Here is a 16,455-nt window from a genome sequence, read left to right on the forward strand (position 1 = left end):
CAACTTCTCACTCCACATACCCTTCTGTGCTGTTTGATTTCTTACTATGTGCATACATTACTTTTCCCACAATATTTTAATAAATCATTATTTTATGCAAACATTTTCTTTCTTTTTTATAAAACTATGGTCACTTCCAACTATCACTATAGTTGAATGAGAACAACATTCTCACAGCCTGCAGAAGGGATGAACCAGCATGGACTTTCTGGAAAGACATGGCATTCTAAAAGGAACGTGAAAAACAAGTCAAAATTTTTGCTCCAAAAATTCCAATGTAGGAGTCTACCCTAAGGAAATAATCAAAGATGCACACAAAGATTTATATACAAAGATGTACCATTTATAACATTGAAAAAGACTAAACAACTTCAATGTTAAACGATAAAGGAGACAGTTAAATGTCATGTTATGCCCAGATACTAAATACCTTAATAAAGTAATTTAAAACATTGATACAGAAAAATGCTCATGATGTAATAAGTGAAAATAGGAAGGATATATTTACAATATACTAAGGGGAAATAGCAGGTAATAAAACAGTCTGTCTGGTAGCATAATCCTATTTTGTTTTTTTTTAAAAAAAAAAAACTATTTTCACACATATATACCACTATGGAAAACCTGTACAGCAAAGAGAAAAGTTGGAAAGGCTACACATACGCTCTCTCCAAGTGGTGTACTTATGGGTGCTTTTAATTAATAACGTTACTGATCTTTAGCTTCTTTCTCCAAAACAGACATGTACTTACTCATGTAATATTATTTAAAAAGATACAATTATTTTATAATAAAAATTAAAGGCATATATAAAAAGAGGATACAAATCAATGTATAAAGTATGACCTCAATTTTTAGGACACAAATGTTATATATGCAATTTAAAAACTGTATTTGTTTTTCTGTCTCAAAAAGTGTATCAAATAATTATCAATAATTATCTCCAGATGGTAGCAATAAAGGTGATTTTTACTTGGCGTATTTTCCTAATTTTCTGCAGTAACAATTAGGGGTGAGGGTTGGGAGAAGCATATTTTAAAAACAACAGCCATTTATAATTCAAACTAGACCCCCCAACGACCCTGTCGTCCTTCAAGCTGCCCTAAGATTCTAGGACTGAGGACCTTGCACAGGGGTGCTTCGGGCCTTCGACCAGACACCCAGGGGACAGGAAATCCAGGAGCCAAGAGGGAAGATGCTACCATCTTCAGAGGCAGAATCATTCCTGGCCAGCGAAGAATTCTACAAAAAGTTGGTTCCTGCTAAAAGAAGTGAGCCTCTGCCAGCCAGTGTGCATGCACCACGGTCCTCCAGATGTCCTGCACACGGAAATGTCTCTTCCCTGAGGTACACGGCCAGGAAATAAAACGTCTTCTCAGTAAACTGGGGATCGGCCAAAGCAAAGTTAAGAAGTACTTCCCTGAAACCGATATGAAAGGCTTTTTACACTAATTTATACCTAAAACCCTCCTGAGTGAGGAGTAGATATTAAAAATCAGTTAAAGTACATGCCAAAATTATTACCTCTTCCTTTTCATGGAGCATAATATGCGCTTTGAGACTAGCCACTCTGGAGAATTTCTTGTTGCACACAGGACAGGTGGGGTCTTCCCCATTGTGGGTACACTTATGAAGTGTCAGGTTGAATTCAACATTAAAAGTTTGGGGACACTGGTCACATCGATGTGGCTATTTGGAGAGAAAAGTAAAGAAGCCACTGAAAAACAATTTTCCCACAGACGCTGCTTTTAATAAATGTTGTTAAAATATTAACAAGTACTATAAAATGAAAACAATTTAAGGAACTTCAGAAGTCTCTCCTAGAACTGCAATCAGTAAATCCTTACATAATGAACACAGTAAAGCTGCCATAGAGAATTTCACAAGAGATTATAGGGACGACACATATATGTAGAAAATATTTCTAATAAGAAATGTTGTCTATGAACACATCAGATTTTATCCTTTATGAAAACACAGGTGAGAACTTCAACTCATCAGGTTTGCTTTTTCCCCCCTATTTCTGACAAACTCAATTGTTGTAAACAAAATCCTTCTCAGTAACATAAGGAATCATCCATCAAATCTTCACTGGTTTTTAGCAAAGTTGCTTTTCTCAGCCTAAATTTTTCCAAAATGGGAAGTATTCTGCCACTTACTGAGGGGTAGATAATCACCAATGTGTCTCTCTGAAGCATCAGGACCCTACTGAGGACAAAGTTTCAACCCGGGAGGGGGAAGCTGGAGAGCACCCAGGCCAGGGCACCCGATCACGGCCCCCAACCAGAACTGATGCCAAACCCTGGCCTGCCCAGGCCAATTCTCTGAACAGTGGAGCCTGGTACTTTCCTAGCCCAAGCGCATAGCTGGCTTACATTCCCCCACCCAGAGAAAACTCAGCGCTCACTTCTTTAACTGTAGTTTTAAAGTCACTTTCTGTCTAGCAGGTAAATCACTCCACTAAGACACTAAAATTCTTGACAACCCCACACGAGCACCAGAGAAAAGGGTTCCAATCTCTGTTTAAGATAGTATTGCCCCACTGCTGAAATACCATCTAGAACATCTAGAATGCCATTTAAAACATAAGAATTTTTAAAACATAAAGCATTTTCCTTCAAGATAAAAAAATATTCTCTGCTCGCTCATATAGGAAATTGGGACTATTGAAAAAAAGTCATATTTTAAAAATATTTCTGTCCTTTCATAAATAACTTGCCAATGCGCAGATTCACCAGGGAAGGCTCTTGTTTTCTCTCATTATCTAATGTATGATAACTAGTAACATACTCCAACTAAAAAAAAAAAAAAAAAAAAAGTCTAGTATTTATTTACAGGATATAAAATATTCTGTAATTTAGGAATCTAAATTACTATTCAAATTTTAGTTTTACAAGTTGGTTCTTACAATACCACCAGTTTCAACGCACACATTTCTAGTGTCCCTCTTGAAAATACATACCTTGTCATTTCGCTCGTGATCCCTCATGTGGCGTTGAAACTGGGACTCTTTTGGGAAAGATAGCAGACAGATTTCACATTTATGGAAGTTTGGAACTTGATAGGCATAATTAGTGCTCTCCGCATTCAATGTTAAAACTCCATCTATAAAAGTGCATAAGTATAGACAATGAATACCAGATGTTATTCTCATCACAGAAACATAACTAAACTATTTGGTTATTGTTTAGAGACCAAATTATTCAGATTTATGAGAGACTGTAGATAAATTAAGATTAGCTTAAGTTTTAAAAATGGACATTTTCTAAGTGAGGAAGGAGAAACATTGAGATGCCTGGGCAAGGGATGACAGAAATCTGAGTACTTGTTAGGAGGAACTTTAGAAACCTAGACAAAACTCCTGAGGCCTGAGGCCCCACCACCACCACCACACACAAGCCCTGAGATGGGCCTCGAACTCACGTGACTGCCTCGCATGCCCCAGAAGCCGCCACACACCACTGGGGCATGTCACCTCTCCCTCACTTGGAAAACTCATCAATAATCCACGCTGCGTCTCAAATCTCGCAGTAAACAAAACTCCAGCACAAATATAAAAGCCTTTAAATGCTAATTCACTAATTCAATCTAGCCCTGAAAACAGCTGCAAAGCCAGATTGAGACAAAAAGAAAAAAAAAACCCTGATTGTTTTCCTCTTTTTTTACCTTTTCTTATGTCTATGACTGAGTAAGTACCCCAATTTAGATCTGCTCTTAATCTTAATCCACATTCCTGTGGGTGTGAACCCACTGTCAAAGGAATCTCCTGAAGACGTTATTTTAGTAAAGGTGTGGCGTAACCGAATCATCTGATCACTGAGTCTTTTAAAAGCAAAGACATTCAGACCTAGGGAGAAAGCCCTGGGAAGGAGCCAGAAGTCAACAGGACCCAGAAGAGAAAGGAGAGGACATCGCCTGGTGACATCAGACAGGGACAAGCCAAGGATCCCCAAGGATCACCGGCAGTTAGCAGCAGAATATTAGACTTTGGGGAGAGAACACTGCCTTGATGACGACGCGATTTTGGACTTCTAGTCTGGAAACCATGAGCCCACAAATTCCCTTGTCGCCGCAGCCTGGCAAACCGAGTCAACTCCTTCTCTACTTTCTTTCCTCCCTGTTTCTACTGCTCCTCCTGCTTGCATCGGCAGTTGTGTTTTCACGTGACTGGACTTTTCAGGTTAAACTCTGAAGTATTCGGGGCCACGAACCTTTTCTGCCTCATCACCGTATCACCAAAGTCCAGCACAATGCCTGGCATGCGATGTGTAGCCACAAATATTTGCTATATACTTGATGATCAGGTAAAAGATAATGATTTCTTTGGTCCCTTCCCAATTGGTTTGATGCTCCCACAACCAATATATCTTATTCCTACTTCTAGCCTCAGTGACTCATGCCCTCCACATCAATGAGTTAGATTTAATCTGTTTCCATCTGATTATGTATCCACTAAGTATTTTTATTTTGTACATATACACCATAACCATTTGGTTCTTGGTTAGTGTCGTGAGCTCCCTGGAGCTACTTGGAAGGTATCCACATTATTCTCTTTGAGATTCTGTCTCAGAAAACTGAGTCTCTCACTGGCTTAACAGCGCCAGCCGTAAGCACCTGCTTTGCTGTAGGAAGGAACACACACCTGTCACCCCAAAGGCACCTGCTCCAAGAGTGTCGTGCAGAATTGGGGAAGCCTCTTGTACTTTCTGAATTTAACCATTATCTACTCAAATGTATCTACTCATAAGTAAGTGCTCTTCTGAAATCACACGTACTCATACGGAAAACTCATCCCCAAGATGTATTCAAAAGCAGCCTCTTCAGCATGCTATTGTTCTTTCAAAAGGGGGGTGGGCGGAGGATATATACTCCACATCTACTTATTTATGCATAAAGTACACCTGTAAAACCACAAGAAGTAACAACAGCTTTGGCTGCCTGCTGACCGGAAAATAGGGCTGGGAAGGGAGGCTTCCATATTTTTTGAACCATGATAATGTATTACCTATTCAAAAAGAAATAAATTAAAAATGTAAGAAAGAAAAGGACGTTTGCTTGGGGGGAAGAAAGGTGACCGAGGCCCCGCCTTTGGCTGACTGCTAAGGAATCGAAGGCCGCAGGGCAGGGAGGCAGGTGCTGGAAGTCACACCATCGGCCAGCGGCAGAGGGACCCAGTTTCCCTTCACAGCCCCAGGCTCCCTCCTCCATGAGGCCTCCACACCGCTGAGGGCAACAGTGGCTGGGAGGGGACCCCAGCTTCCCCCTCAGCCTGGCGTAAAACCAGCAGTGAGCTGGCTCGGCCTCGGGGGCACCGCATCCCAGCTGGAAGCTGAGGCCGTTCGTGCAGTTTCAGCATCAAATACGTTCAGCTGAAAACCAAAGGAACCCAGCCGTCGAGAACATGAGTCGTTTCAATGAAAAACGTTCCTATAAAACATCGGTGTGTGTGTGTGTAAGTGACAGGAAGCACATCTGTGTGTGGTACGAGGGTGGGCAGGGGTCCCAGGCGGGGACGGCTCACTCGTCCTCTCCCAGCAAACAGCTCCCCAGGACCAGGCTCCCCTGCACCCAGCAGTGCTCACAAGGGCACCCTGTCATTATTTTTAAAAGGAACAGCAACACCCTTTAAATTTTTGCTTTTACTACCTGCAAATTCTGATTTCTAAAGAAAGACTGACACTCAGATAGATGTACCTTCAGGAACCACACACACACTATCCAAATTTAACAAAACTTTCTTAAAACTGTAAGAGAATAAAATCTCTGCAGGCTCACCTTCTAGCTAAGACACTGAGAACGCTGGACTCCAGAGCAGAAAGGAATATAGCCAAGTAGAATGCTTCCTTTGACAATGCAAAAAAACTAATTTTCTATATAGCAAACTATTTTAAATTCTTGCTCTTCTGCTTGCTGCCATTATTCTATTTTCAACCTCAATAAACATACAATTTATGCTGCACTGTGGCAACAATCACACCTACCTTTAGAACATGTCCTAAAAAGTGCCATACAGAACTGTCGCTAGCCCATTCTGAGATTCAGTTCAATTTCCAATAACATATGTTTGCATAGTGCCTCCTTTTTCCATCCTACCTACTAGAAGGTTGTGGTGAAGATAAAAGTTATATAGCAAATGTGAAACAAAAATACAATGAAAAACCTATTCTAAAAAAAAGTGCACACCTGCCAGAATGGCTAAAACTTAAGCAACAGACAATACCCACTATTGTTGAGGATGGAAAGCAACTGGAAATCTCACCCCCAACTGGAGGGAGTGAAAACTGCTCCAACCACTCTTCAGGAAATGGTTTGGCAAAGCAAACAAAGCCAGACACATGCAGACCTTACAAAAGCCAGCCTAGGTATATCCCCAACCATAATGTGTACATGTGTGTACCAAAAACACATGCTTAAAAATGTTCAAAGCAGCACTATTTCCAAGGGCCAGAAATTTAAAACAACCGACATGCTCTTCATTTATTCGGATAACTAAATTGGAGCAGTTCAGGTAATGGAATACTATAAAACAGTGAGAATGAACAAACTACCACTATATAGAACATGGATGAATCTCACAAACATGTTGCTCAAAGAAAAGCCAGATATAAGAAAACAATGATTTCACTTTATAAAGTTCACAAATAGGCAGGGCAGTGGTTAGTCTAGCATTCAATCAGGCCACTGGATGGGACAGAACTTGGCAGGAATTTCCGGAAGGCAGTGAGGACCCTCGTCCCTGACCTGGATGGACTCCCTTTGGGAAAACGCCTTGAGCTGAACACGTGACCTGTCGTCCTCTCCGCATGGTACACACCTGCTTACAGTAGCACAAAGTCAAGTGCTGTAACACACAGCTGTCTTCTCTAGTCCTGCCTTTTTCCCCAGACTAGGGGCAAACCACCCACGGCCCGGCCTCTTGTGGACAAAGTCCCATGGCCACAGCCACAACCAGGGGTCAGCGGTGGCCCATGGCTGCCTTCAGGGGCCACCAAGCCTGGAGCCTTCACCTCCCGGCTAGGGAAGATACTACAGCTCCAGCCAGCAAGCCTGGACTTTGAAGACCTTCTATCATCACCTCCCTTGCTCCCCTCGGCACCACCTGAAGGTACAGGCGGGACAGAAGTGTGAAGGGTTTACAGAGCTGCAGACACACGCACAGCACATTTCTACCCACAGAGAAGACCACGTCTCCTTAACCATAATATAGTCTTCTTAAAGGTGACAGGTTCGGGTTCTAGCCACAGGGCAGCAACCCAGGACACACTTCTCGATGAGCTACTTCAGGAAGTTAAACAGAGATGTTGGCATTCACCACTCTGCCCATATACTTTGTGCCACATCTTTTTAACCCAGCTACTAAATGTCTACTGTCAAGCCTTCTCAAGCTGATAAAGGCAGCAAGGAGCCTGAAGCCTTTGGTTTGCTGCAGACTTCCCAAAATGTACTGAGTCAGAGCTTCCTGAGCAGAAACTGGAGCAGCAACAGTCTGTGAGGTGATTTTAGGGGGTTAAAGAATAAATAACTTTTAATTTTACTGGCTATGCATAAATTTTAATATGTCAGGAAAAAGTATAATTAACACATAAGCCTTTGATCTTACTGGATCTTGAGGGAAATAAAGCAATTATAGATAGTACATGAATATGTCCAAAATCACACAGGCGGCCCAGGAACCAGAGGGTGCACTTGTTTTCTGAGGTGAGGTTTTCAAATTAACAGACTTCTGTAATATCCATGGAATCGGAGGTGTTAGTAGTGCTAAAATGATGCTATCCCTCCTCCTCCTACCAAATTAACTGGAAAATGTGCATTAGACAAAAACAAGGCAGCGTGATTTTCTGTTTAATGAAAGTTCTAAACCCGACAGTGTTCCAGATTTAATTATTTACTCAGGGCCAACATCAATTCAGAAAATTAAAAAATATTTTCCTCTCTTAGGCTAAAAGTTCTCAGGATCAAGAACCACAGATTAAAATTCAACAATTAAACTTACAATTCAGAAAGCTATATTTCATTTTCTAGTTCACATTTATGAGAAAATCGCCTAATATTTTCAATAAGTGACATACCATGAAAAATGAATTAAATTAGATATTTCCCTCACACCACATACAAAATAAATTATAAAGAGGTAAACAAAAGTATGAGAAGAAAGTAAAGAAAAAAAGCACATACAATCTTGAGGTAAGGAAGATCTCCTAAGCAATCCAGCCACTGTGCTCCCAGACAATTACCCAGATGAGCGGAAAAATATGTCCACATGAAAACCTGCCCACAAACGTTTACAGCAGCTTTATTCATACTAGCCAAATACTGAAAGCAACCAAGATGCACTTCGAAAGGGGAACAGATAGATAATCTACGGTATACCCATACAATGGAATATTATTTAGCGATAAAAAGAAATAAACTTATCAAGCCACAAAGAGACCTGGAGGAATCTTAAATACATATTGCTAAGTGAAAGAAGCCAGTCTGAAAAAGCTACACACTTTATGATTCCAACTATATGACATTCTGGAAAAGGCAAAACTATACACAGAAGGTAAAAGGACCATAGCTGCCAGTGGTTTGGGAAGAGTTGGGGAGATGAACAGGTGGAACACAGGGGGTTTTCAGGGCAGTGAAGCTATTCTGTTGAATACTGTACAGGTGGATATGTGACATTCTGCATTTATCAGAACCCACAGAATTGTACAGCACAATGAACTCTCAAGTGAACTACTGACTTTAGTTAATAGTCATGTATAAGTATCGGTCCATCAACTGTAACAAATGTACCACACCAGTGCAAGACAGTAATGATAGGGAAAACCATATGCGAGGAGGAGAAAGGAATACAGGAATTTTCTAGGCTGTCTGCTCAATATTCTGTAAACCTAAAACTGCTTTTAAAAAGTCATTTTTTCCAACATAGAATTCTATACCCTGACAAGCAATTGCTCAAGTGTAAAAGTTAAAATAAGTCCTTCTTATCCACCCTTTCTCAAGAAGCTACTGAAGGATGTGATATACCAAACAAGGGAAAGAATCAAGAGCCAAAGGATACAGGAAACAGCAACTCCAACACAAGTAGGAGCAGAAAATACCCAGGATGATGGTGAAAGGAGTAATCCCAAGAAATCCGCTTTCACATAGGTATAGAATGCAACCATCCAGAGTGAAGTTCAGAGTACTCCAGGAAACTGGTGGGAACATAAAATTATGCAGTCACTTTGGAAAACATTCTGGCAGCTCTCCAAAAGGTTAAACAGATTACCATATGACCCAGCAATTCAATTCCACTCCTAGGTACATACCTAAGAGAAAGGAAAATATATGTCCACACAAAAACTTGTACAGGAATGCTCACAGAAGAATTACTCCTAATTGCCAAAAAGTAGAAACAACTTAAATGTTCATCAGTTGATAAGCAGATAAACAAAATGTGGTATATTCACACAATCGAATATTATTTGGCAATGAGAAGGAATGTAGTACTGATACTACAGCACGATGAATTTCAAAAACACTATGTTAAGTGAAATACGTCAGACACAAAAGGACAAATACTGTATACTGTATGATTCCATTTATATGAAATGTCCAGAATAGGCAAATCCATAAAGATAAGAGAGTAGATTGGGGTTGCCTAGGTTGAGGAGGCTGCGGGAAATGGCAAGTGCCTGGTGACGGGTAGGGATTTTCTTGGGGAGTGATGAAAATATTCTAAAATTGACTTTGTAGTAATGGTTGCACAACTCTGTAAATATACCAAAAAAAAAAAAAAAAAAACCACTGAATTACACTTTGAGTGAACCGCATGGTATGTGAATTGTATCTCAATAAAGCTATTTTTAAAAAAGTCTATTTTTGAAATTAAAAAAAAAAAAAAAAAAGACATACCAGCCAATAGCAGATGTGCAAAAGACTTCACAGGCAAAAGAGAACAAACGGCCGATAAAAAAACCTTATTAGCACAGAACTGCAAATAACAAATCAAAATGAGATGCCACTAAACCTACAAAAATGGCTAAAATTGAAAAAATGCTGCTGGGACTATGGTGCAAATGAAGCCCTCACCCACTGCCAGCAGGTCAGCTGGTACAACTACTCTGGAGAACCATCAGGCAGTGAACACCATAACCCGGAAATTCACATGTGTTCACCAGAAGACATGTAAAAATGTTCATAGTGGCATATATTCACATAGCCAAAAACTGGAAGCAACACAAATATCGACAGTAGAATAAATATAATCGTGGTGTGTTCATATAAGCAAATACTTTGTAGGTATGAAAATGCACCCATTTCTGCTACATAATAACAGAGATGAATCTTATAAAAACAAACACTGAATGAATGAAGCCACAAACAAAAGGTCCTATGTAACTGAATACTACGTCATTCAATCTCTTCTTAATAGCATGTAAAACAAATCCATGGTGCCGGTAGCCAGGGCAGTGGCTGGGGGAGGCAGGGTGGCCGGGACCAGGAGGCAGCAGCAGAGCTGAGTGCTGGTAACGTGACGATTCACCAGCTCTTCACTTACCACCTGAGCACCCTTCTATACAGATGTCCTATCCAATTAAAATAATTACTTAAATATAATGAGGAGGTTTCAAATAAATATACACATTTCTGGCTTCTCTTGAAAAAGCTACAGCATATGCTCTGGCAACAATTAAACAGAGCAGGTCTGGACGAGTTAAGTGTTCTGCAGTTCTCCACAATCCCAGAGCTGCTTGAGTAACTACTACCCAGCACCTTCAGCTGCTTCACTCGTCTGCACTCCTTTCTAACCCCCAGACAAGTGCATTTCTGACTTCTGTATTAAGAGGGCCCAGTCTCGTTCACAGCAGTTTATTAAATCACGTAAACCCTTCATTTTAACCCATGAAAGCAATGGTTTTTAAGTATGCTGAGAGACATATGGGGGGAGGCGCAAAGGTACAGGCTGTCTCCCACTGGAACAGCCTCACGTCGGTTCTCTGCCTCGACTGCAACTGCAGTCCCCTGGGCACAAAACCCACGGCTCCCCAGCCCGGCCCCAAGCACTGGGGTGACTGGCCGGCGGGAGCTTTAAGGCTCCACAGGCAACCCACAGTGTGCTTCCATAATACTTCCCATCATATTTCCTGTGAAAAAAGAAAAGGAGTCCCATGACTAAATAATAGTTTGAAACACACTGCTCACTCCTTAGGAGCAGAGAGATTCTTTGTTTATACAGAGACAATGAAAAGCTCCTGATACATAATAAGCACTCAAAAAAAAACTGCAGAACTGACTTTACCTAATCAAGAATTAGTTTACTACAGTTTACCTATGCTAGCGTTGTATGAAAGACCAAGACTTTAAACCCACATTAACTCCTGGCCTGACTCCAGGATCATGAAACCTTTAGAAACTATTTGATCACACTTCCTTTTTCCAAACCTCTGCCTACCTAAAAAGCTCAAAAGTGGAGAGTGCTTCTTTATGAAATCTTTTCATCCTTGCACACCTGTTATAGTGCCTGGTTTTGCCCTTGAAGCAAATAAGGACTCCAGGTCATCACCGTAAAACCCAGGCACTACCCCCCTGCTGCCTTGTACAAAGTGGAGGCTCCGTTACTCTTGGTTTGCCCCCGGCAGTCCCCTCCCCGGGGAGGGAAGAGCAAGGAGTTCCTGAATTCATCCAAGAAAATCTCAACTGGCCTGAACTGGTCATCCAAGCAAGAAAGGACTCGTTCATCCAGTTGAGTTGGCTCAAGGTTTGCCTGCGTCAGCTCTCTGAAACTGAACTGAGTATTACAAATATCCCTCCAACAGAAAAAAGAAACTTAGCAGGAGGCCAACTAAAGATGCAAGCTATGGAGGAAAATTCTGCACCCGTCTGTTGGGAAAAAAACAGATGGAAGTCATGTCAAGATTCCAAAATGTGATTTCCATGAAATTCATATTACTGCTTGGTAGGAGTAAATTAAAATAACTAGGATGACAAAAATCCTTTCTCACTCATCTTTAGGTCCCCAGGATGGGGTCAGGCACATAGCAGAAGCTCAATAAATCACCCCACCGCCACCATCAGACTACAGATGGGGCTTACTCCTTTGTGTCCCAATGAACTATGTTGCCGAGAAGTGCTTTTTGAGTAAGCCTGCTCCCGTTCATTTCCCCAGGTTTCCCTTCTGACATCATTTTCTCCAGGAAGCCTAAACTTCATCAAGCACCTGTTATCTGCCTGCTCCCATCACCAGACGGATACTGTCTGTCCTATGTTTCCCTTTTGTGCCCCCTTACCTGGCGTGGTGCCCATCTACCCCAGCAAGCACTTTAAATCCACCTGTTGAATAAATAAACCAACCCATTCAAAGGGCTTTATTATCAAGGCACAACCGTAAAATGCAGGTTCTGGGCTAAAATAAATGTAAATTCAAATAAAACCCTGCCACTTACTAGTTGGCTGGACCTTCCAGGGCAATTAACAATTAACCTCTCTTCACTTCCTTTCCCCCATCTGTAAAGATCCCCACATACCTTGAAGGGTTTTCTTAGAAACAGAAATTCGTAATAGGATGACAGAGAAAGTAAACTACTTGAAATGACGAGAAACAGTACTAAGAAAATAACTAACAGGATAATATTTCAAACATTTTGGTCTCGGGACCCCTTAACATTCTTAAACATTATTGAGGACCCCAAAGACCTTTAGTTTATGTGGGTTATATCTATTGATATTTACCTTATTTGATATTTACCTTATTTGAAATTAAAGCTGAGCAATTTTTAAAAACATTTACTGATTCATCTAGAAATAAATTAAACCTGTTACATGCTAACAAATATTTTTTATGAAAAATAACTATTTTCCAAATTAAAAAAAAAACGGCAAGAAGTGTTAGATTTTGGAACTCTTTTCAGTGTCTGGTTTAATTGAAGACAGCTGGATTCTCATTTGCATCTGCATTCACTCTGTGGCAATGGATGTTTTTGTCTGAAGTGCATGAAGAAAACCCCCTCATAGTTTGGGGCCCCCAACGCTTTGAGTCGTGTTAGAGAGAACAGTTTTACCCACCAGTGCTTATGTACGATTAGTGTCAATGCTGACAAAGTGCAAAAGTGAAATAGTATCACGATGAAAATATTTACTTCACAAACCCTGGAAAGATCTCAGGGAACCCCCTGGCATCCTCGGGCCACACTCAGGGAGTCACTGTGGTGGCAGCTGAGGGAGAGCCTCTCCCACGGAGTCAAGAAGGGGTCAGCAAAGGCCTGGGCCGTCAGGGAGCCAGGAAGGGGACGAGGGGCTGGAACCCAAAGGCCAGGTCACCGGGACCCTGGGAGTTTGGGGTGTATGCCTAGGAGGACACATTCTGCAACGTCTACGGTTAAATCTTGCAATGTCTACGCTGAGGTCACAGGAGAGCTCGAGTCAGGGCGCAACAATCTGGAGACAGCCGGGCCTAGCTGGAAGGCTCCTGCAGAAGTCCACCTGCCAGACAGACACCCGCAGGTGGCAAGAGCAGGGCAGACTGCAAATTCATCTTTGAGGAAGATGCTACAAGACTTAATCATGAAGTATCTTGGGGATGAGGAAAAGAGAACCATTAACCACTCTTAGGTGCAGGACTTGACCAACCAACCAAGCGATGTCCTTTGGTAAAAGGAAGACAACTGGGGCAGGAGTATGTTCCCGGCCTGTGTCCATGCAAGCTCTACGTCCTTCACCTCAGGCCTCCATCCGACTCACTGAGACACGGTACCTCCCGCAACGTCTGGCAGGAGGTATATTCATATTGAACAAAATAAGGCCAAAGCCGAAGCAGTAAGAAGACTAGGAAGACCACCGGTGACTGACCAAAAATTCTAAGCATGCTTCTTATCCAAGCACAAATCCCCACCAATGTTATGAGCAGCCAGCATTTCTCTCTGCTGTCCGCGAGGCTGCCGGAAGGGTACAAATTTGTGCCAAAGCTCACATGTGCTACATCTACAGCATTTCTCTAACTTACAGTTCTGCTAACTTTATTAATTACAATAACAACAATAACAATTTCTAGTTTGGTATGTCCTGTTGGTAAGGTAACACTGATTCCCAGCCATTACCTCTTTAAATTTCTAGAGAGCACAGAAGTAAAGCTGTTGGATTGCAGTGTTCAGAACCCCCTATTCTTGTATTTCTGACCAGGGTGCACTGGCCGCTGCCAGCCCCCATCTCTGTTCTTTGGCAAGGAACTCTTTAAGGGGCCTCACTTCACTTGACCTCCAGGAAAGGGCAAGACTGAGTCACTCACCTACGGAACCAGCTAAATAAAAGCGGATCACCAATTCCTACACACTTATCAGATTTAAGAGGATTCCGCCAAAAACCTTTCCAAACACTGAAAGCCCCCCTAGCCACGGAAAGTTTCAGGTGGCATTTCAGAGACAATAAATTTTAGAACGAGGAGCTAGCAAACATTTTCACAGGCTACGAATAAACTATGCAGGCAGCAAAACTGCGATCCGATTAAGCCAGCCCACTTCAAAGGGTGCAACTGGCAATTCCATGCAGTTCTTACCGAGCAGTAAAAAAACAACTGTTTTCATCAGGGTTTCGGGAGAACTGAAAGCAAATAAACCACGACTGAAGGAAAGCAGAGGACGTGGGGTTAAAATGTCTCTTAACTTTGCCTCTTTCAAAAAGTTCAGAATTTTTTCTTCATTGCCCATGTCCTTGTAATACAAAATTGATACTCCATCAACTTAGGAAAGGATCACCCATGGTCAAATTAATCAAGAAATACCCTGAAGACCCACTGTGTGCAACGCATCGGGCCGCACGACTCGGTAATCCCAGGAATTTTCTCGAAGTTTTAAGTTAAAACCTCCTGAAACGCATACCCCGAAGGCTAGGCCCTCCTCCGAGGCTCAGGAGCCCCAGGCGAACCACCATGGAGGCGCTCGGCGTCTCCAGACGTGAACCCCTAAGCGCGCGTTTCTGAACCGGGGCCGAGAAGGAACGTTCAGCAACTGCGACACCGGGAAGCCAGAGGCAAGCGCGGAGCCCCGAGCGGCGGCGGCGGCCTGGGAAGGCGACGCGCGTCTCGGGGCCCCGCCGCCCGGAGACTGGGGGATCGGGAATGAAGGCGCCGCCGGGGGGTGAGGTCCGGGGAGGCAGCCGCCCGGGGGGCGGGAGGTGCGGTCAGCGCCGCTCCTCGGGCGCCGGGCAGTGTGGGGACCGAGTGGGCATCAACGGATCCCTCCTCTGCTTCGGCAGCTCCGGGACAGGGACGGAGGCTGTTCTGCGCTGGCTAAAGCCCCCCTCGACTTAACACAACCGAGCGCAGATAACCCGACCCCCGCGCCGGCGAGGGCGGGCGGACAATGACTGCGGCGGCCGGGCGGGGAGGGCGGCGTCGGCCTGGGCAGAGGCGGGAGGCCGGGGGCGGGGAGCTGGGGGGGTGGAGAGGAGGGGGCTGCGGAGGGAGGGGTAGGGGGCCGGGGCGGTGGGGGGAGCCCCGCGGGGCGATGGGGGGGGGCCGCGGAGGGAGGAGAGGCCGGCGGGGTGGGGGCCGGGGGGCGGGGGCGGGCTGGGGGGCGCAGGCCGTACCGCGCACCGCGCACGGCGGCCCGGCCGGCGGAGGAAAGTAGGCCCAGGCGGCGGAGGGCCGGCGGCGACTCGGCGTATCATTCCGCCCGCGCCCTCCTCCCGGCCCGGCAGTCGCGGCGGCGGCGGTGAAGGAGGCGGCCGCTCGCTCGGATGCTCCCGGGTCCCCGCTGCCCTCCGGGGCCCCGGGCGGGGGGCGCGCTGGCCGCGGACCGGGCCGGACGCCGGGGCTCCGGGCCGCCTTACCGGTGTGGCCGCGCGCCTTGCTCTCCCTGGGCTTCGGGGGGCGGCCCCGCGGCATGGCTCCCGGCGCGGCACGGCGCCGACCACCCCTCACGGCGCCCACACTCACACACATACACGCGGGCGCGCGCACGCGCGGGACCCGGCCTCGGGGGCGCGGCGCGTGCCCGGCAGAGGCGGGAGCGAGGCCTGGGCCGCGGCCTACGCCGGCAGGGCCTCGTCAGGGCTCCCGCCGGGCGGCACGGGGCAGGGGCGCAGAACCAGAGAACGGGGGAGCCGGAACGGCGCCGACTCGGGCGGGTTCCATGGCCCAGAGGGCCGCGCCCGGGTCGTTGGGAGCGGGGCGCGCGATGGGGGTGGGGGGCGGCGCGGGCCCCGCGCATGCGCGCGACGCCCGTTGGCGCCTGAGGAGGCCGCGGTCGCCTCCCTGCCTGCGGGCCTCGCAGCCCTCCTGGCCCCGGCGCCTCCGGCCTCAAAGCCCGCCCGGCCGGGGCCTTCGCGTCGTCTGTCTGCGTGGCTGGGAGCCTGGGAACCAGCGTTTATCCAGAACGTGGAAGAAGTCTCTGATCTTCCTTTCCTCTGATGTAATACTACAATTTAGTCATTTTCAGGTGCCCCGGCCCTTTTTGTTGTTGCCCATACTAAGACCTTCCACCAGACTTC

The 16,455-nt window shown here is 45.0% G+C and overlaps 1 protein-coding gene across 1 annotated transcript in view; it reads right to left on the bottom strand.

Moving 5' to 3' along the window:
• The window catches only part of ZNF236 (zinc finger protein 236), a 126,655-nt gene extending 110,411 nt beyond the window's left edge, over positions 1-16,244 (bottom strand). The window contains 3 exon segments of the mRNA XM_037806334.1: positions 1,525-1,689; positions 2,963-3,105; positions 15,796-16,244. Of these exon segments, the coding sequence (XP_037662262.1) occupies positions 1,525-1,689; positions 2,963-3,105; positions 15,796-15,907 (420 nt within the window). The 5' untranslated portion in view covers positions 15,908-16,244.
• Between the last annotated feature and the right edge of the window lie 211 nt (positions 16,245-16,455).

This window comes from Choloepus didactylus, chromosome 16 (assembly GCF_015220235.1).
Source record: "Choloepus didactylus isolate mChoDid1 chromosome 16, mChoDid1.pri, whole genome shotgun sequence".
Lineage (NCBI taxonomy): Eukaryota > Metazoa > Chordata > Mammalia > Pilosa > Megalonychidae > Choloepus > Choloepus didactylus.